The 23,462-nt window shown below is 39.1% G+C and overlaps 1 protein-coding gene across 1 annotated transcript in view; it reads right to left on the reverse strand.

Moving 5' to 3' along the window:
• SEZ6L (seizure related 6 homolog like) overlaps positions 1–23,462 on the reverse strand; it is a 420,457-nt gene that overhangs the window by 45,728 nt on the left and 351,267 nt on the right. The window contains exons 10-12 of the mRNA XM_040416561.1: positions 18,108–18,304; positions 11,629–11,823; positions 1,486–1,677 (exon numbers count right to left, since the gene is read on the reverse strand). Coding sequence (XP_040272495.1) covers positions 1,486–1,677; positions 11,629–11,823; positions 18,108–18,304 — 584 coding nt within the window. The remainder of the gene's footprint in view (positions 1–1,485; positions 1,678–11,628; positions 11,824–18,107; positions 18,305–23,462) is intronic.

A 23,462-nucleotide genomic window follows, 5' to 3' on the forward strand; every position in this document is an offset into this window, starting at 1 on the left:
GTCTGTCAGTGAGTATGTCTGTCAGTGAGTTTCTGTGTACTTCATTCAGTGAGTGTCTGAGTGCCTGTCTGTCAGTGAGTGTATGTATGTCTGTCAGTGAGTTTCTGTGTACGTCATTGAGTGAGTGTCTGAGTGCGTGTCTGTCTGTCAGTGTGTGTGTGTGTGTCTGTCTGTCAGTGAGTGAGTGACATGAGGGGGCGGCAAAATGGATCTTTGCCTAGGGCGGCAAAAATCCTTGCATCGGCCCTGCAGACATGTGATACTGGATCAAAGAATATAACAGCGAGACGTTACTATGTAGTATATTTCTATGTTTATGATGTTCATGAAGAGAGCAGACTCATCGTAATACAAAGTTATATAACTATTATAACTTGCGATTCTGAAAAAAAGTACCATTGTCTTTGGAATTGCAGGAGTTGATAGAATACAAATCTGAAAGGCTAATTTGTTAAGGCGTAAGTAATGGGGTTTTCACATAAAGAAATTAAGCTTCTTGGAAGTCAGTAATTTATTTTCCTTGACACCTGCTTTATATACTTAATGGTTAAATTGACTCTTTTTATTTAACTTAACTAAAATCTACACCTTATTTAATAGTAAACCATAAGCTAAGAAAACTTAGTCTCAAAAATATAACATAGCATTCTGTTGTAATCATAAGCTAAATTTAATAAATTAATTGTAGTGGTGTGTTAATAAGAACAAAATAGCAGTAATAAAAACTGTTGACCTCCAAGCTTTGATTCATATCTATGGTTCACAAAGAGACAAGAAATGTTAGATATTCAATGTAAATGTTAATGAAATTTAATTCAAGAATTGTCATTCTTTCCAGAAAAAGGAGTTTATATGCAACCTAGGTAGCTCTAGATATATGGCTTTCATCTAGTCTGCAATGCCAGGAACTTCCATACACATGCAGATTGCCCACCTCAGTAGGTTTTGGAATACCACATAGACTTGTGCAGGCATCACCATCCAAATATGTTATGAACCTGTTACTTTGTAATATTTTCCTTTACATGTTATTTTGAAACTTTAATTTTGATGGCCTGACTATAGGCCATCAAAATCCGACTGGTAGGGGTCCAACAACTGGCAATTAATTGATTGAAGGGGATCTAACGATCAGCTGCAGCTTCTTCATTGTTTTCTGCATACATTAGACATAGGCTGCACCTATATTGCATCTTAGTCCCATTGACTTGATTTAGACTGAGCCGCAGTAAGCTGCAGTGCCAGATACAGCTGCTGCAAAGTATATGAAGCTGTGTCCCTAAAATCAGCTGATCAGTGGGGGTGCCTTGAGTCAGACCCCCATTAATCCGATACTGATGGCTTATCCTAAAGATAGGTCATCAATATTAAAGAAAACCCTTTTAAGTCATAGAAAATCTAAATGGGCATTGAAACTTTTTGGAACCTATGACCTTTACATATGACCACATTTAGTGTTTTAAAGTCCAGATTTTAGTAACTTACAAACACAGTGTGGAATTCTTGAAGTCCAGATGGGTGTCCCCGTCTCCCGACTGTAGCATGTTAGAAGAGAGCTTCCTTCAAGAACAAAGCCAGTGTTGCATGTGTACTGGATGGTGGTTCCCACCAAGAGGACCGGATCTGAAATAAGACGAGTGGAGTGCTCCACCTCTCCAGGATCTGTGCAGTACATGACTGCAACACAAAGAGAAAGATGAATTCTGATTAATATACCCACACATGTATTATATACATAGGCTGGGAAATAGATAAATACAAAAACGTATGAAAGGAAATGAGGTAGACTAGTGGATATAAATGTTATAAATAGGATAGCATCTATTTGTAACAAAATAGTATCATTACTTCTGCTGTATCATAAATGATAATTAATGATCCTGAGATCTGTAGGGTGTGTTAAAACAGTTAGCTGATGTCTGTTGGAAAGTAGTGTGTAATATGTGGGCCCATCATGACCATAAACCACTATTTTGATTACTACAAGTATAACAATACATTATATTTTAAATGCAACCTTAAAAACCTACAGATACACTCTATTGTTAACCAATTTTCATATGACCCCTATTATTAAGCTTTAGCCATTGAAGGGGTTGTCCCACAAAAAATATTCTACATTCTTCAAAACAGCACCTGAATTTGATGTATGTAATTTAAAAGTTATTATAGCTACTAAGTTATTCAATGAAATCTATTTGCATAGCACCACCTGCTGTTTGTTCTTTCTAATTTGTAAGTCCACCTCAGTGGGGTGGACACACATGCTCAGTTCCATCCTTCATATGCCACCAGCTTGAAACAAATGTAGCAGAGCAACTGGAGCCCTGGATTTATGTGGGGTAGAGGTCTGGATCTAGCTTTGTTAGAAAGAGATTGTCAAGTACAGTCTGATTTCTATTGTTTGCATTAAACATGGGATACCCTCATTAACTTACAGGACTTGAGCATAGATCATCAATATCAGATCGGCAGGGGACAAACACCCTGCATCATCATGATCAGCTCTTTTAGACAAACTATACAGTGTACCGAGCTGGATGCAGATAACTCCATACACTGTGTAGTGGCCGTTCCAAGGTATTGCAGCTGAGCTCCCATTCAAGTGAATGGGAACTTGGCTGAAGAGCCGGGAGTCAGAAACTATACAGTCTATGGAGCTGTCTGATTCCAGCTCTGTACACTGTATAGTTTATGGTGCCTGTGGCTGTCCGAAACAGCTGATCATTGTAATGATCTCATACCTGTGACCTGTCCTGAGGATAGGCCATCAATATATGTAGTCCAAGGAAACCCTTTAACCTAAAACTGATCCTAACCTAAAAGTTAAAACTTTAATGTACAATAATTTCTAACTGAATTGCAATCAAAATGGGAATGAAACCTCCACCAACTTGATATTGATGACCAATAGGTCATCAGTATCATGAAAGTGAAAAACCACTTTAAAGAAAGCGTTAATATAGGATACAATAGAATAACATAATGTAACATTCATCTGTGTGGCAAATGGATTATATCCAGAAACAGTATGCAAGAGTCCCAGATCCATAGTATTTTTAAACTTTTTTATTTCACCATGGTTTTTGTTACATGTTACAAGTAACTAAAATCATTTTCATATCATTCACAAACAAATATATAAGAACAATTTCTAATTTGGAGGCACTTTGACAGGCACAATTACAATGAGTTCCATAAAGTATTTGTAATTCATCACACGTCACATGATATTTCACACCACAAGTTATAATCTATTCATGGAGCTGTCAGACAATAATTCCTAGGTCTTGCCAATCCATCCACTTTTTTTTAATGATGATGACGTCTTCAGAAAAAATCACTCAGAGTGAGTTATTTGATTTCCAGTCCATTTTTTTCATCCACAACAAAGATGAGAGTATTTTATTTATCACGCTGAAGATGATATGATGAAAAAAAGGAAAGTATCCATAGCTGATAATGAAATGTTGATCCTTGTGAATCTTGGCTAGGTGAGGGCAGTCACTTTTATACTAAGAAGGCTAAGGTGGTTAAAGAATGGTCAAATGAGAACTGATTCATAAATAACCAGAGAAAAGTCATACAAGAAAACAGACAATTCATCAAAGGCATAATATTGGAAGCCTATAGATTTTTCTATAGATGCAACTGATAATGTCAGAACAATAAATATGTTAAAGGGGCTTTAGGGCATGTCAATCAGATAAGTCATAAAAGTAACGAAAGTGGGGGTCTTGTCAGGACATCAATTCTGTGAATTGTGTTCAGTGTATATATCAATACCATAGACTTTTATCAGCCAAACTGATGCCAAAAGTGTCCTTTTGGCATACAGTATGTTTGCCTGGTCAGGCTATCTTAAAACTACATTAAGTGTAGCCCACTTCACTCTTCAATACAAGGGGATCCTGTATAAAAAATGTTATGATGGGAGTTAATGCAGACATACACTATGCAACTGCATTGGATTACAGTGCTATATATTTGGCAGCTCCCTTTCCCTTTTCATGAAGAAGTATTGACCTTTTAACTATAGATAGAGGCTGGACCCCTTCAAGTAATACCAACATAACATGTCTAATTTATTTGTCAGTGGTTGTTAGCTAGAAACATCCTGCAGATATGGGATAAGTGTCTGACACTGGGTATCTGACTTTTCCCCTAGCGACCATGAAAACAAAGGACCTGGAGTCCTCTGTGAGAAAAAAAAGTTATAGTGTGCATGCATGACCACCTCTCTATTCACCTCTATGGGTCTGGTGAGTATTGCGCTCAGGGCTACCTCCGTCAGTCCCAAAGAAGCGAATGGAGCTGTAGTCAGACATGTACACCACCTCTTAATTCTCATAGGATAATGTGGGCCCTCCATTTTCATGACTCATGATCCGGTTCCCAGTGGTCAGACACCCCTTGACCAGACACTTATCCCCTATCCTGTGGATAGGGCATAAGCAGGGTTAGTTAGATAAGCACTTTAATTTTCACTCTTACTTTATAATTAACTGAAAAAAGCATTTCGTCTTTTAATAGCATTATTATTATAGATATTATAGCCAAAATGTATTATAGAACTTTTGTACTAAAAACCAAATCTATTCCATAGGATATATTTCATATTGCTGTAGCAATGCTGTAGTGCTCTACATAAATGTCAGAGCTGTCTAGAGAAGATGTTGATTAAAAAATATTTAAGGCTTTGTGTAACCTTCAAACCAAGATCCCAAGAAGTTTCCCAGAGCTCATATTTCTCGTAAATGCTTGGATGTTTAAGTTAAGTTGTATGCTTACCTTTGAATGTGACCACTTTTTGAATAAGTACAGACATAATCTACATAAACAGATGAATAACCATCCATATATCTTCCATTTTTATTGTAGTTTCGTTCTGAGTTACAGAATGTATTATAGCGTAGTGCTGAGAACTGAACTCAGAATTCTCTGAATAATGGAACTATAAATAGTCCCTTTTAGACAGCTTAGCTGAACTACTACAATGCACAGATCTTTATTACATTGTATTCTGGGGGGTTGAGTTTTAATTTAGAAATCATATTTCTGTACTTTGCAGCAAATGACCAGCACTTATTTGATACACTGAACGAGCAGAAATTTGGAGGAAATGAGCTCAGTAGGATTTTTGTTACATTTTTGAAAGAAATTCAGTATAGCATGACAATATATTTGGCCTCTGGAAAAAAATCTTTATGTTATTTCTTAACTACATTTACTGGGAGACAAAAAGCCAGAGCAAGTTCTGTGCAGACACTGAACAAGCAGGTCGTGTGGGAGGATTGAGGTCAGGATCCAAAAGAATTTGATCTACAGAAACTTGGGAGGAATTGAGCTCAGGAAAATTTTAGTTATACTGTTGAAATAAATTTAGTATAGCATGACAATACTTTTGGCCACTGTAAAAAAAGCTTTACCTGGTTTCTTATGTACACCTTTGAAAGCATTTTTTGTTTATGATTGCATTTTATTATTTTTGTCTGAAAAACATTTTTTTCAATAGGCTTTTATTAAAAATATCGAGCTGTTCTGTCACAAAGGGTTAACAGTGTTTCTAGCTGTGTTACTGGTACTTTCACTTTGTGTGGTCATCTAATTACCCTTATCTCTAAACTACTAAAAGCTCATAAACACTTATTTAAGCCACATTCTTATCAGTAGGCTAAGGATTGAGGATTAAGTGTTTATAATGTCAGAGAGCAGAGATAAAGAGTCAATCTGCTCCTCAGATGACGGAAAAGACAACAAATCCACAGGGAGCTAGTTGAGTATGTCAGCTCTGTACACAAAAAAGGATTCCATATTTTTAATAAAGACCAATTGAAAAAATAATTTTAGCTCAAAATGAGTACAATGCAATAATAGAAAAAAATTTCCCCAAAGGTGTACATAGCCTTTAACTACTTTCCTGGGAAGCAAATAACCAGAGAAAGTTTGAGCTGACACTGAACAAGCAGGTAATTTGGGACAATTGAGCTCAGAATTCAACAGAATTTGAAATACATCCGTGGACATAGCATTGATACCTGTAGAACAGGGTTTGCCTGGTTACTTTTGCTAACAGGGCACAACTTCTGAATTTTAGTGTTTATAAAGGCATTATTCTATTCTGGATATATATGCTGTAAGAATGAATGTTAATTTGTATGATGAGATAGCTCTATATCATCTGGACACATCATTGTGCAAGAACCATGATATAGTCCCACACTGCCTCCCTAAAAACCTAAGTGTAATGACCTGGTTTTGACTTCCAAATCCCTTACAGCTACTTCATTCAGATGAGGAAAATATAAAATAAGTAGTTGCTCAACTTTAGACCATGCGCTATAGGTTATATCTAAATATAAACTGTAAAATTGTGCTCAAAGGTGAATGCACTCTTGAAGGGAATGGCGTGTGTAATGAATTAAATGTTATAAATGATTTTTACATTGTTCAGTTGGTTACAGGCTGCGCACCAAGAATAATATACATACTGTATGCACCTCATGCATACATTACTCTGCACTTTCTCCATTTACCAGATTTCTTTTGCAACAGTCCTTTTAATAATCATATGAATAATTAACTAGTGATAGTACTGCCATTCTGAATAATAGATTTCTAATGAATATGAGTATGTAACATTTCACCGCCCACATATCATTTGATGTCCAACCTATGAATTCCTCATAAGCTGTTAATTATCTCCTGCTTTCCACCTTGTCCCATTCATTTCTCTTATTTTACACTTTTTCCATTCTCCTTTATCATTTCATTTTATAAAGGTACATTTCAGATTTTCAGATTTGGCTTTTCATTGCTTCTTCACCCAAAGGACTGACAGTGTATGTATTGTAAGAACAGAATATATACAGTGCATTCAGAAAGTCTTCAGACCCTTTCACTTTTTTCCCATTTTGCTATGTTGCGGCCTTGTGGTAAAAAAATAAATAAAAAAAAATCTAGTTTTCCCCCGTTCATCTGAACTCAATACCCCATAATGACAAAGTGAAAGCAGAATTTTAGAAATGTTTGCACATTTATTAAAAATAAAAAATAAAAAATTTGCATGGACATAATGATTCAGACTCTTTGCTCTAACACTTGAAATTTAGCCCCCCCCCCCCATTTTGATAATCTACATCTTGATTTGATTCAACCTGTGGTCAATTCACTTGATTGACATGATTTGGAAAAACATGTAAGGTCTCACAGCTGAAAATGTATATATAAGACTAAAAACTAAGCCATCAGGAGGAAAGAACTGCCTGTATAGCTCAGAGACAGGATTGCATGGAAGCACATATCTGGAGAAGGATACAAAAAACTTCTGCTACACTGAAAGTTCCCAAGAGCTCTGCAGCCTCCATAGCTTGGAACAGCCAGGACTCTTCCTAGAGCTGACCAAGAGTGGTGATCAAGAACCCAATGGTCACTCTGGCTGAGCTCCAAAGATCCTGTGTGCAGATGGGAGAAACTTCCAGAATATCAACCATCACTGCAGCATCCAATAAATCTGGGTTTTATGGCAGAGTGACCAGAAAGAAGTCTCTCCTCAGTAAAGGACACATGAAAGTTTGCAAAAAAGCACATAAAGGATTCTCAGACTGTGAGAAACAACATTCTGTTCTGATGAAACCAAGATTGAACTTTTTGGCCTTAGTTCTACAGTAAGTGTCATGTTTGGAGGAATCTAGGCACTGCCCAATACCATACCTACAGTGAAGCATGGTGGTGTCAGCATCATGTTGTGGGGGTGTTTTTCAGCGACTCGGACAAGGAGACTAGTCATAGTTTAGGGAAAACTGAATGGAGCTTAGTACAAATGAATATCTGGTCCAGAGTGTTCTGGACCTCAGAGTGGGCTAAAGGTTTACCTTGACAATGACCCTAAGCACACAGCCCTGACAACACAGGAGTAGTTTAGAGTTTAGAGACAACTCTGTGAATATCCTTTAGTGGCCCATTCAGAGCCCTGGCTTGAACCCAATTGAAAATCTCTGGAGAAGCCTGAAAATAGCTGTCCAGTGAAGGTCCCCATCCAACCTGACAGAGCTTGAGAAGATCTGCTGAAAAGAATGGCAGAAAACCCCCAAATCCAGGTGTAAATCTTGTAACATCATACCCATGAAGTCTGGAGGCTGTAATCACTTCCAAAGGTGCTTTATCTAAGTACTGCATAAAGGGTCTGAATACTTATGACAATGCCATGCTTTAGGTTTTCTTTTTCAAAAAAAATTAGCAAAGATTTTGAACATTTTAATTTTACTTTGTCATTATAGGGTATAGATTTTTTTTTTATTAGTACAAGGCCGCAACGTAACAAAATGTAAGCATGAAATGTTCAAGTGAAAGGGTCTGAAGACTTTCCAAATGCATTATATATATTTGTTTTCAAGACCCATCAATTATAGTCACTGCATCAATAGTCATAATATCTGAATGACAGCTTTTATCAAAGGGATTTATGACAAGTGGTATTCTACAAAACGTGAACGCTTTCGGTGCACATAAGACTTCGTTTTAGGAAACTTTTCCTGCATAAAAAATATGCATCCTGCTTTTACTAGTATGAACTACATACATCAATTTGTCTCATTAGCAGGAGTTCTTCAACTGGGAAAGGGCTGTCCGCACAGGTGGAGAAGCGCCCACCTGCCTGTTGATGGACAGGGCCCTGCCCTGTCAATCTGGCGCCTGCGCCGCTGCTCCAAGTAGCGGCGCAGATGCTCTGCATCTGCTACTGTAGCGGTGACTGCGCATGAGCCACTACACTTCCTGGTAGCAGCACATGAACAGTCGCTCCCAAAAATGAAGCAGAGCTTTCCAGCTTGTGCCACTACTCGGAGAAAAATCGATTAGTTAGAATCACTTTGCTCATCCCTCATCTGGTCCATTAGGAGGAAGTCAACTGATCACTATATGGTATGTTCATTTCTAGGTGGCTTCTCTTTAAGTGGCTGCAATATTAGGGGTACGCAGGCCCAGGAACTTATAAAAGAAGCCATATTTTTATTATTACATTGTGTACTACTGTATATCCAGATATCGTAACACAGCATCACCCAATGGCTACAACATGGCATAGAGTGTGTCTTTTCTGTAAATAAAAGATCACAACTTTGCAGCTTGAGACTCACAATCATATAGGTAGGTTTGAGTATCATTCGGTATTAATGAAAAACTATATCAAATGCATAATAAATATTTTAATTGCTTAGAAGAACACCTTCAATTACCACAAATTAAAGTTTTGAAAATGCTTTACTGCACTGGGACACAGTTCATTGAAATGGTCCTGGTCACTGTACTAAGTTCCAACCTTATATCAACCTGACCTTGGAGCCAAAAGACAATGATGTTTCTTAGCCTTGTATCTGTTGTGAGCCATTTGATATTGACTCTAGAGCCAAGTTTCAGTAATACTTTGAAGGCATCAAAACTATGAATTAACACATGTGGAATTATATACATAACAAACAAGTGTGAAACAACTGAAAATATGTAATATTCTAGGTTCTTCAAAGTAGCCACCTTTTGCTTTGATTACTGCTTTGCACACTCTTGGCATTCTCTTGATGAGCTTCAAGAGGTAGTCCCCTGAAATGGCCTTCCAACAGTCTTGAAGGAGTTCCCAGAGATTCTTAGCACTTGTTGTCCCCTTTGCCTTCACTCTGCGGTCCAGCTCACCCCAAACCCTCTTGATTGGGTTCAGGTCCGGTGACTGTGGAGGCCAGGTCATCTGGAGCAGCACCCCATCACTCTCCTTCATGGTCAAATAGCCCTTACTTTCAAAGTTTTCCCAATTTTTCGGCTGACTGACTGACCTTCATTTCTTAAAGTAATGATGGCCACTCGTTTTTCTTTACTTAGCTGCTTTTTTCTTGCCATAATACAAATTCTAACAGTCTGTTCAGTAGGACTATCAGCTGTGTATCCACCTGACTTCTCCTCAACGCAACTGATGGTCCCAACCCCATTTATAAGGCAAGAAAGCCCACTTATTAAACCTGACAGGGCACACCTGTGAAGTGAAAACCATTTCAGGGGACTACCTCTTGAAGCTCATCAAGAGAATGCCAAAAGTGTGCAAAGCAGTAATCAAAGCAAAAGGTGGCTACTTTGAAGAACCTAGAATATGACATATTTAGTTTCACACTTGTTTGTTATGTATATAATTCCACATGTGTTAATTCATAGTTTTGATGCCTTCAGTGTGAATCTACAATTTTCATAGTCATGAAAATAAAGAAAACTCTTTGAATGAGAAGGTGTGTCCAAACTTTTGGTCTGTACTGTATATCTGATGAACCCGATGCAGGGTATTTAATGTTCATCCCAATCTACAACTTTAGGAACACTGCCTTAAAGGCTATGGACACCTTTGACATGAACAAACATGATTTTCACATTTGTTAGTGGTTATCTTGCATAAACAGTTGCACACGTTTCAGTCTGCAATCTTCATTCCCTCATTCATTTTCAGACCCTTTGTTTCAGTTTGTAATGTGCTCCTAGTTTTAGACTTGTTTATGTGGATGAGTCCCTCACAGTATAATACATCTAATTAATGTGAATCAGTGTGTCTAGAATGCTACTGTCTTCCCCCTGCAAACTGCCTTGTACAGTATGTACTTTCCTTCCTATCTAAAGCATTTGTGGGCTGCCCTCCATGGATCCTCTCCCCTCTCTCTACGCATATGCTGTGTACAACCTCCTGTTGCTACAGTATCTCTACCAATGCGACAAGGGAGAGGGAGAATATAGAGAGAGGCATCAGAAACAGGTGCAGTACCTCAATGGATTTATATATATTTATTTAGCAGCACCATCCGCTAGGTAAAGGGCATACACACACTCTGCGGAAGCAAAATGGTAGGACATTTGCAACAATAAAAAAATCAATGCAAAGGTGTCCATAACTTTTAAGCCAAATTTCGAACAACTTTAGGCGTTATCACGCAACAGTAATGTTCCCTCTAAGCTGGAGAGTATATAAATATATTGTTAGCTACTAACAATGTCCTTGGTGTAACTAGTGCTAGAGAAACACTCATTATATTTTCAATTTAAATTCTTCCTTTCCGGATTAGTTAAGTACAGAGGTACCACTGGGTACTTAATGGTGTCTGCTCTATCTTTAACTATATAGTTGTAGACTATATGAGAGTTAATATAAAATAATAACAGCAAAAAATCCAAATTGCTGTCTTTTTAATAAGAGGGCACACCCACTTCCTCAGATTTAATAAAAAACCTTTTCTTGCTGCATTAAATGTGATTTTTAGAGTACAGCTTTGTGTTGTTCATTTGTTTTTATGATGCCAAATAAAATATAATAGTTAATTCGTTACGTGTCTTGATATTTCTAGTGCATCAGTACTTCTTCCCACATCTACCTATCTTCCAATTCATACAGTGTAACATTCACATGTGTCATTTTATTTTAACCCCTTCATCACTTTTAAAAGTATAAATATTTGCTCAAGACAAGCACAAGAGCAATGGCATTTTCAATACTACAATTCCAAGAGAAGCCACTTGACGTCTTAAGATGAAAATCAACTGCAGATGATTCGAGAAGGCCATGGAATAATCTAGAATGGAGTAATAAAACTGTTTGTGTCTTACTTTTTTCACAAAATGGGGGGTCGCTGCTCCAGCTGAGATCCCACTGACAGGTTAAGGTTTCACTTCCCACAATATCATATCCTGGGTCACACTGGTAAGTAATTTTTGCTCCTCTGACAAGATCTGTGTGAGATGTTGTTTTCCATCCATTCTGAATTTCAGGAAGGTCTGAACATGAGTCATTTCTGGACACCTCTAAAGTATATGGTAAAAAAAAATCTTAGTTGGTTCTGTGAAATATTTTTTGGGATATTTATTTATAAAAGAAGACTTTATAATAAGTAGTCTAATTCCAAGTATGATTCTGGGACTAGGTTGGAGGTAATTCAGCATCAAACATGTGGCTGTCACTGTTTATGGGGCATATTGCTGGCTCTGTAAAGGAGGATGTGGTTGGCATTGTTATGGGGGATGTGACTATCACTGGTACAGTATGAGACAACAGACAGAATAGAACCTACATCATTCCCATGGATGTTAAATTATGGGAAGTTAATCCTTTCAAAACTTAACAGGAATGCAGCATGTTGACTACCTGTGTGGGAATGCTGCAGTTTCCTTTCTTTGATGGGAGGTCTGTTGATGTTACTGATATAGATACCCTATCGCTAGTACTTTTTTGAGGACTTTGTAAGGCTAGATTAACACTATGTTCTGGCCACACACTTAAGTCATACTTTTTGCTTTACACTCCAAAAAAGCATGTACTGCTACATCAGGACGACAGAATGACACTAGATGCCTCTGCAATTGGATCTTGCAATTGTTTAATTCCATTGTAAAAATAACAGTATACATTTCAACATTATTTCTCGACAGGATAGGAAACTGTAGCCTGCTATGTTTCTCTGCCATGTTGAAAAATAGTTTCCAGATGTTTGCTTTTTACAATGGAAGTCACTGACTGCAAGATCTATCTGTATAGGCATCCTACTTCATCTTCTTGTAACAGTATCCATTTTTGTGGGATATGCTGTTAAAACCTCAAAACTTAACTGTATGGTGTTAATCTATGCATATAGACACACCGACTATAAGTGGCAAGAGTATGTGTATATTCCTGTGTGTACTCTTGTCCTGTTCGTTGGTCTATGAGCTTCTCCTTGACAGAGTCTGCCTGGTGCATGCACTTTATGTATATATATCAAATTTTGTCTATATACATTAGTTTCATCTGTGTTTTATTAAAGGTAGGTTAGAACCTTTTTATGACATTTTTTTCTCTTCTTCTTCTGTAACACTACATCGTTGAAGCTCAGCAGGCACTAAACTGGTGCAATCTATCCAAATAATGGGGCTGTGTGACAAACAGTAGCATCCTATCTCAAAGAGCAGCATGCAGTAATTACCATGATGCTGGCTGTGTGTTAAGAGCAGAAATAAGGCCCCCCTTAACCCTTTTAAGTCAGTGTGCCATGAATGGCAGCAAGCACCAGGCAAAACACAGTGTTGGTATAAATGTAATGCTCAATACATAATATGAATCCAGCACAATGGCCCACCTAATATCTTAGTTTAAGAAAGTTGACTTTTTGTAGGCCATGTACACAACCTAATGAAAAAAGAAGAGCGATGTTTAGTAATGTCCAAACAGTAACTAAGTGTGAACAGGTATCTGTTTACCAAAAGTAGCATGGACAACTTAAAGGGGTTGTACAGGATTAGGCCTCTTGCACACGAACGTGTGCGCTCCGTGGCCGTATTGCGGACCGCATTTGCAGATCTGCAATACACGGGCACGTTCCGTGTGCATTCCGCATCACGGATGCAGACCCATTCACTTCAATGGGTCCGCAAATCTGGAGATGCGGAACGGAAGCACGGAACGGAACCCTACGGGAGCACTACATCGTGCTTCCGTGGGGTGTTGTCCCGTACTTCCGTTCCACAAAAAGATAGAACATGTCCTATCTTTTTGCGGAACGGCTGGATCACGGACCAATTAAAGTGAATGGGTCCACGATCTGCTGCGGCTGCCCCACGGACGGTGTTTGTGCATTGCGGCCTGCATTTTGCAGGCCGCAGCACGGCCATGGGGCACATGCGTTCGTGTGCAGGAGGCCTTAGAAACATTGCTACTTTCTTCCAGAAACAATGCCACTCCTGTCCATGGGTTGTGTCTGGTATTGCAGATCAGGTCATACATCAAGGCTATGGACACTGTTGGGGGCAATTTTAGTATTATTGCATTCTACTTATTTGGGGCTAAAATCTTTTTTTTTATTCAATTGGCCTATATTGGAACACTTTGTCTTCTACAACTTTCAGTGCGTCTGCAGACTGTTGTTTCTCTTTCCCAGTGAACCTGTCAGAGAGCTTCTCTAAGGGTACTTTCACACTTGCGGCAGGACGGATCCGACATGCTGTTCACCATGTCGGATCCGTCCTGCGGCTGTTTCGCCGTGCCCCCGAGCCAGCGCTCTGTCCCTATTGACTATAATGGGGACGGGGGCGGAGCTCCGGCGCAGCACGGCGGTGCACGGAGAAAGCCGCCGGACTAAAAAACCTGACATGCAGTAATTTTAGTCTGGCGGCTTTAAGCCGTGCACCGCCGTGCTGCGCCGGAGCTCCGCCCCCGTCCCCATTATAGTCAATGGGGACGGAGCGCCGGCCCGGGGGCACGGCGAAACAGCCGCAGGACGGATCCGACATGGTGAACAGCATGTCGGATCCATCCTGCCGCAAGTGTGAAACTAGCCTAACACCTCAATCTGTAGGCCTTATCTCTAGATCCCTGGTAGCCTAAATGCTTATTGCATCCATATTTTTATTAGTTTGAAAATAATTTATCTTAAAGGGGTTCCCTGGGAATTAAGAAAATGAAAATACTTAAGTATTACTTAAATATATTTCCATTTATATTCATGAGGAGACAAAGTACAGAGAGGAGAATGGGGATGTGGCTGATGAGCAGCAGTCTCCATTACCACAGCCCTACATTACCACAGTCTGTCCTGTCCGGCCTCTCTGTACTTCATGTCTCCTCATGAACTCCATTCCACAGAGATTAAAATTATCATCTGTATTCATGCTCATAATCCTTGACAAGTAGGAGAGGAGGATGAGGCAGCTCTTTAGCTCAGTGTTGTGAAGTAACTTGTCCTCCTGTGTTATTAGGACAGGTTTTATTTGTACTAATAGGACGGTGGCCATTTTATTTTTCCTAATGATTGGTCCCCCCTAAAAAAGGGCCATTATAACTAATGAAAGCTATTTGGAAATATATTTCTATAGTCATTTTTAGGTAGTTTCATTTTTTTAACCTTTAAGTAGTCACTGTACTTTCACACAATTTTATTTAATATAATACAGAATGGTGTAACTAGCAAAATTCCAAATAACTTCATTAAAAAAATATGCCTAAATCTATCCGTCCCTACTAACAGAAACACAGAAGACGGCTCACAGAAAATGGGGGTGTGTCAAAGATGGCTGAGATCCTGAGCCTAATAAAAGAACTGCTTCTATGCAGCTTTTGACACAGCCTGTGTGTCTGTAAGTGTCCTAACTCCCTACTTATCTGTTCTGTGAGCTCCAGAGCTGAAAATAAACATAGTGGGAAGTAAGGGAGAAGACATTACTGCACTAACTGGCAGATTCCACAAAATGGATACGCCCCCTGCTTCTGGGAGAAATGCATCTAGCTATGCAGGTGAAACGGGGAATAATATGTCTGAGGAGGACATTAGGGAAGCCCAAAAATGACCTGTTCCTTCATAGTTATGATTGAACAAAGCAGCACAGCCATTATGCAGAGAGGAGATGAGCAGATTGAGATATATTTTTGTGGGAAAAGACTCAGTAAAACCTGCATATTATACATTTATATCTTTGCTTTTTCTAACAGCGATCGGTACAGAGAGGAGGGGTTATCAGTAACTGGCAGTTATGCACAATTATGCACACAATGCCATCAATCACTAATAACACCTCCTCCCTGTACTTACAGTTGTTCACAGAAAGTGGAAAAGCAAAGATATAAATGTATAAAATGCAGTTGTTACTGACTCTTTTCTTGATATACAGTCAGGTCCATAATTATTGGGACATCAACACAATTCTAACATTTTTGGTTCTATACACCACCACAATGAATTTGAAATGAAACGAACAAGATGTGCTTTAACTGCAGACTGTCAGCTTTAATTTGAGGGTATTTACATCAAAATCAGGTGAACGGTGTAGGAATTACAACAGTTTGCATATGTGTCTCCCACTTGTTAAGGGACCAAAAGTAATGGGACAATTGGCTTCTTAGCTGTTCCATGGCCAGGTGTGTGTTATTCCCTCATTATCCCAATTACAATGAGCAGATAAAAGGTCCAGAGTTCATTTCAAGTGTGCTATTTGCATTTGGAATCTGTTGCTTTCAACTTTCAAGAAGAGATCCAAAGAGCTGTCACTATCAGTAAAGCAAGCCATCATTAGGCTGAAAAAAACAAAACAAACCCATCAGAGAGATAACAAAAACATTAGGCGTGGCCAAAACAACTATTTGGAACAAAAAAAAATTAAAAAGAAAGAACGCAACGGTGAGCTAAGCAACACCAAAAGACCCGGAAGACCACGGAAAACAACTGTGGTGGATGACCGAAAAATTATTTCCCTGGTGAAGAAAACACCCTTCACAACAGTTGGCCAGATCAAGAACACTCTCCAGGAGGTAGGTGTATGTGTGTAAAAGTCAACAATCAAGAGAAGACTTCACCACAGTGAATACAGAGGGTTCACCACAAGATGTAAACCAGGTGAGCCTCAAAAACAGGAAGGCCAGATTAGAGTTTGTCAAACGACATCTAAGAAAGCCAACTTGTACCAGAATGATGGGAAGAGAAGAGTATGGAGAAGGAAAGGAACTGCTCATGATCCTAAGCATACCACCTCATCAGTGAAGCATGGTGGTGGTAGTGTCATGGCATGGGAATGTATGGCTGCCAATGGAACTGGTTCTCTTGTATTTATTGATGATGTGACTGCTGACAAAAGCAGCAGGATGAATTCTGAACTGTTTCGAGCAATATTATATGCTCATATTCAGCCAAATGCTTCAGAACTCATTGGACGGCACTTCACAATGCAGATGGACAATGACCCAAAGCATACTGCAAAAGCAACCAAAGAGTTTTTTAAGGGAAAGAAGTGGAATGTTATGCAATGGCCAAGTCAATCACCTGACCTGAATGCGATTGAGTATGCATTTCACTTGCTGAAGACAAAACTGAAGGGAAAATGCCTCAAGAACAAGCAGGAACTTAAGACAGTTGCAGTAGAGGCCTGGCAGAGCATCACCAGGGATGAAACTCAGTGTCTGGTGATGTCTATGCGTTCCAGACTTCAGGCTGTAATTGACTGCAAAGGATTTGCAACCAAGTATTAAAAAGTGAAAGTTTGATTTATGATTATTATTCTGTCCCATTACTTTTGGTCCCTGAACAAGTGGGAGGCACATATGCAAACTGTTGTAATTCTGTCACCGTTCACCTGATTTGGATGTAAATACCCTCAAATTAAAGCTGACAGTCTGCAGTTAAAGCACATCTAGTTTGTTTCATTTCAAATCCATTGTGGTGGTGTATAGAGACAAAAATGTTAGAATCGTGTTGATGTCCCAATATTTATGGACCTGACTGTATATCAATCCACTTGGCTCCACCTGCTCTATAACATGGTGCTTTCAGATTGGATTGCATGTTGTGGTGAGAAGTCCTCTTTAAATGTATCCTTGTAAGCTGTTAGGAAAGTAAAGCTAAGAGCTTCCTGAGTAGCTCTTTGACAGATTTACTGAGAAGGAAAAACAATAGTCCACAAATGCAGTAAAACTGAAAGCTTTAGAGCAAAATAAGCAAAATATAAAATTTTTGATAAAGACCAATTAAAAAAATTATTTTAGCTCAAAATATGTAGAATAAAATAATAAAAGATGGCCCCAAAGTTGTCTACAGCCTTTAAGTAAATGGGGATGAGCTGCAATATCACACACTACTTGTGGACAGGTGTGGCACCCTAGTCATATTTTTCCCGATTAAAGGTGTAAGGGGGAGTTCACCTCACCGTTCTATGTTCTGTTACACGGATCCATCTCAAGTGCCATTCATTTCCATGGTGGCAAAAAATTGTCTGTTTGTTTCTGTTAGAGCCCTTTTCATCACAGATCCGTTATTTATAATGGAAACAAAGTCTTTTTTTTTTCCGTTAGAAATAATGGATCCATGATGGAAATGGCTAAAACGGATGCCAAATGTGCATAGCTCATGCACAGGATCGTTTTTTTATATATATTTTTTTTACAGGATCCAATTTTTTTTGTTTCTGTTCTTCTGATGGATCAGAAGAACGGAAAATGAAATGGAGATGTGAACTCTCTGTAGGGTGTATCACATATCACACTTGAGTGTTACCTTTTCCTGTTGTATGAGCTTGTATAGAAAGTTACCTACTTACTACTCTTTCCATTAAACAGACAAACATAAAATGCTCACCTATGTAATTTAAGATAAAACCTTGGCCCTTTCCAAAGATCATCCCAGCTGGATCTGAATGAAACTGAATGGAGAGGTCAGGAGAGGATGAGTAGAGCTTCTGAGGATTGCTACTTCCAACAAACTGTCCTAAAATCTTTGAAGTAATTTCATCTCCATCATAAATAGTTAGGATGTCATTGTTACTCAAATTTAGCCTGTAAAACCAAGAAAATAAATCTTATTAGTTTTTAAGCCAACACACATCTATTTCACAGACTGACAAAGGCTGAATGCACATGGCCGTGTTCCGGAGCCGAGAGCGATCCGTGGTATGCCGGGCTGGATTCCTGCTGACAGCAGGAGCGCACGGCATCATTGGTTGCTATGACGCCGTGCGCTTCATGTCGCCGCTGCACTACAGTAATACACTATTCAAGTGTATTACTGTACAGCAGCGGCGGCATGAAGTGCACGGCGTCATAGCAACCAATGACGCCGTGAGCTCCTGCTCTGAACAGGAATCCAGCCCGGCATACCACGGACCACTCTCGGCCGCGGAACACGGCCATGTGCATTCGGCCTAATACTGGACAAATTAATTTTTTCCAGAGATAGTGGCACTCTTGTCTATGGGCTTCATCTGGTACTGCAGTTTAGCCCCATTATAATTTCATACAGCCCCTTTATGACCAGCATAGAGTATCTGGGAGGAAAAGACTGCTGTATTCAAATCCAATGAGGTAAAAGATTTAAAAAAAATAGATAAAAAATAGAATGTGTCGGCAGATAAGAACCATTTGGCCCATCTAGTCTGCCCAATATTTGATATACACAGTGTCGGACTGGGGTGCCTAGGGTGCCCATTGTATGGATACATTTAAATATTTCCTGCTCACACAGCAGCAAGATGCTACCAGATAATTGAATATGGGGGCCCCTGCAGCAACTTTAAGAAGGTAGGTACTGGGGAAAAGAGGATACTGGCTAGCTTTCCTCTATACCTAGAAGTCATCTCTGCTCTGATCATATCTATAATAACAAACTGGGTAGTTTCTTTAATAATCTTCAAGTTTTTTTTATATGAACATAGGCTGGTTAAGGTGCTGTAAATTGAATATATGTCTATTATGTTATGTGCCACTTGTGCAAGGGGTGAAGGGTTTATTTTTAGAAAAATGTTATTAATACTGCAGATTCACACCTGCCACTTTGCCACAGTGGCAATACGTAGCCTTTGCCTTGGTTTACGGTACAATATTTAGCCTCAATGACATGTTGGTTGCAGAACTTGTGAATATGAAAAGATTAAGTACTCATTACTAGCATTATAAAATTAAGCTCCATGTCCTTAAAGCTGTATATATAGCAACCTATTCTTCAGTTCAGGAAAGGCAGAAGTAATAACATTTTAATCATAACATTTTGCAAAAAGAAATAATAAAATTCAAAAATCCTCTAACAGCATTTGGTTATTTATGCTACTCTCTTTTTATGTTTTTTTTGCACAGTTGTATAATTGTTAATTATTCCATTATAATTCAGCAAGAGATTTATTTTTTCATTTCTGAAATTCTAGGCCAGGAATAAAAATATAAAATATAATTGAATATGCTGAAAGATAAATATTTTCAGCATTGAATAAATTCATGACTGCAGCTTGTCCTAGAATAATGATGAGGGTTTATTATGGAAATAACCTTATCCTTTTAACTGGTACAATATAAAATGTGTATCTGCTGTTGCTACAGTGTTTGTGTCTGTTCCAGAAATGGCTTTTCTATGGATGCCAAGACTCCAAGTGTAACCTTCTCTACAGGAATGAATGTCATTGTAACTCTGTGAAAACAAAGAAGAAAACAGTTGCGGCTTTGGATTAGTATTTTCTAAAATAATAGAGGCACTAAGCCTGGTAACAGATCTTTCGTTTTTGGACAGATTTATTGGGTTTGTCTGTATAGTATAAATATTCTGGCCTTTCCACTGAGAGTAGAAGAAATGGATATACTGACGGAAAAATGACGGAAGCATTACCTCATTCTGGTTATGGTACATAACTAGTAAGTAGCTGATCCCAATCAACAGGAAACCTGGTTGAGTGTCCATTAGTCTGATGCACCATTCTGAACAGTTGCCAACAGTTTCTATTAAAGGCTCTGAACACCTTTAGAGGCCTTTTGTCATTGCATTTTACTTATTTTAGGATAAAATAATTTTTTAAGTTGTTCTCAATAAGTTTTCAATAATCCTTCCTCTACAGCTTTCAATTTGACTGCATCTGCAGACCACCGCTCTCTGTTTCACATTGAATCTGTTAGGGACCTGTTGTGATGGCTCAATCTGTAGTCCTTATTAGTGTTGGGCACGAATATTCGAATCACGAATATTAATGGCGAATATCGGCACTTCGAGAATTCGCAAATATTTAGAATATAGTGATATACACTCACCTAAAGAATTATTAGGAACACCTGTTCTATTTCTCATTAATGCAATTATCTAGTCAACCAATCACATGGCAGTTGCTTTAATGCATTTAGGGGTGTTGTCCTGGTCAAGACAATCTCCTGAACTCCAAACTGAATGTCAGAATGGGAAAGAAAGGTGATTTAAGCAATTTTGAGCGTGGCATGGTTGTTGGTGCCAGGCGGGCCGGTCTGAGTATTTCACAATCTGCTCAGTTACTGGGATTTTCACGCACAACCATTTCTAGGGTTTACAAAGAATGGTGTGAAAAGGGAAAAACATCCAGTATTCGGCAGTCCTGTGGGCAAAAATGCCTTGTGGATGCTGGAGGTCAGAGGAGAATGGGCCGACTGATTCAAGCTGATAGAAGAGCAACATTGACTGAAATAACCACTCGTTACAACCGAGATATGCAGCAAAGCATTTGTGAAGCCACCACACGCACAACCTTGAGGCGGATGGGCTACAACAGCAGAAGACCCCACCGGGTACCACTCATCTCCACTACAAATAGGAAAAAGAGGCTACAATTTGCATGAGCTCACCAAAATTGGACTGTTGAAGACTGGAAAAATGTTGCCTGGTCTGATGAGTCTCGATTTCTGTTGAGACATTCAAATGGTAGAGTCCAAATTTGGCGTAAACAGAATGAGAACATGTATCCATCCTCTGATGGCTACTTCCAGCAGGATAATGCACCATGTCACAAAGCTTGAATCATTTCAAATTGGTTTCTTGAACATGACAATAAGTTCACTGTACTAAAATGGCCCCCACAGTCACCAGATCTCAACCCAATAGAGCATATTTGGGATGTGGTGGAACGGGAGCTTCGTGCCCTGGATGTGCATCCCTCAAATCTCCATCAACTGCAAGATGCTATCCTATCAATATGGGCCAACATTTCTAAAGAATGCTATCAGCACCTTGTTGAATCAATGCCACGTAGAATTAAGGCAGTTCTGAAGGCAAAAGGGTGTCCAACACCGTATTTGTATGGTGTTCCTAATAATTTTTTAGGTGAGTGTATATTCGTAATTTCTAGATTCTAGATTTTTGTTTTCATCAGTAACCTCCCTTCTTGCTTGTGGGCCAATGAGAAGGCTGCAATGTCTTTGTCTGAGCTTAGCAACATCCCTTGCAACCAATAGGAAAGTTGCCTACCACTTACTATATAAGAGCCTCACCAGCAGCCATTTTCTACAGTTACAATGTCATTGCTGTGCACTGTGCTTTCCACCCTACATTAGATATATAGTTAGATAGCTTATATATGTATAATACAGATAGTTAGTGGGAGATAGTCAGTGTAGGTTATATCCTGATATAGTGTAGCTGTTGCAGTGCAGTGTGTTAGGTAGTGTGATAGGTTCTGCTCTCCATACATACATGCAGACCTGCTAAAATGTGAAGTTTCACGTATTAATATTCGCATCATTAGTGCCGATTAGCACAATTGCGATTATATTGGAACACTCTAACTGCATATAAAGCCATGTTCTGCCGTGCAAACTATTTTCTCCAGTCTCAGAAAACTTCTAGCAGCTTGGAAAATGTAACAAAAGTGACCCACGCCTCTATTTCGCGCGCATTATGCGAATATTACATTGCCTATTTTTCGCAATCAAAAAAATAATCTCGAATTTGCTCATTTGCGAATATTCCCCCAAATATTTGAGAAATATTGCGAATTCGAAAATAGCCCCTGCCGCTCATCACTAGTCCTTATCTCTGAACTCCCAGCAGCTCATAAACACTCATTTAACCTAAATTCTTATCAAACTAATTTAGCTATAATAGTGCTTAAGAGCTGTAAGGAAAATACAGGTAGGTCCTACAAACTGAGTTGTCAGAGGAGCTCCCTGACAGATTCAGTATGAAGCAGAGAGCAATGGTCTGCAGATACAGTGAAACTGAAAGCTGTAGAGGAAGGACTGTTGAATTTTTTTTTTTTTTAACGACCGATTGAAAATTAGATTTTATTGCAAAATGAGTAGAACAGAATGATAACAGAAATTGCTCCAAAGGTGCTCATAGCCTTTAATAGGGTTTTCTACAAACTTTCCACAGTATAGGTGATACATGATACATGTATATATCTCTGTATTTCCTTCTGAGTCTGTCCTGATTACTTCTCCTCCCTCCTTTTGGTCACACCTGGTATCAATGATTAGCAATTCTGGGACAACAGGACTAAAGTCCAAATTGAGGCTTTAGTTTATGACACTCCGGGAATTTACAGGCAAACCCAGTTATAATTCACTAGGTACGGTAAAGTGCCAGCACCACAAAACATAAACCAAACAAAATAAACTCCTGCCCGTCCAGGCTCTAATACAAATTAGTTTCTAGCTCACCTATTGAGCGCAGGTCACACACAGAGAGTCCGGCGTCTCTAGCCAGCAAGGCAGACAGCTCCCTAGACTTCTTCCAGGCATATCTCTCTCTGACTGACAGCCTGGGATGTGCTTTTATTTCCCCCTAACGACCCCAGCTGGCTACACCTGGGGATCCCTCAGGCTAGGGGAAAACCTGCCTTGGAATGGGGGTGGACTGGGGAGGTCCCACTACTAAACCTACCTTCTCAATCCAAATAAAACCCAGCCCTTTAACTTTTAGCAAAACTGTCTCAGCATCCTACATCTTGCTGAAACCACTTTAGCTTTTCTGGATTTTACTTAACTCACCCAGTTGCGGAGATATACACCCCTTCCAAGACTTTTCCATACACTTTACCACATATCTTCCCCCCCTCTTTTCCAGACCGAAGGTCTGGGCACTTTTAGCAAACATACAGTGTATCCTGGACAAAGCATTTGCGTTTCCCTGCAACTTCCCTGGCCTATGCTCAACCTTGAAATTAAACTTTTGCAGGGAGAGAAATCACCTGGTCACTCTTGCATTTTTCTC

The sequence above is a fragment of the Bufo bufo genome, chromosome 2, assembly GCF_905171765.1.
Source record: "Bufo bufo chromosome 2, aBufBuf1.1, whole genome shotgun sequence".
NCBI classification, from domain to species: Eukaryota; Metazoa; Chordata; class Amphibia; order Anura; family Bufonidae; genus Bufo; species Bufo bufo.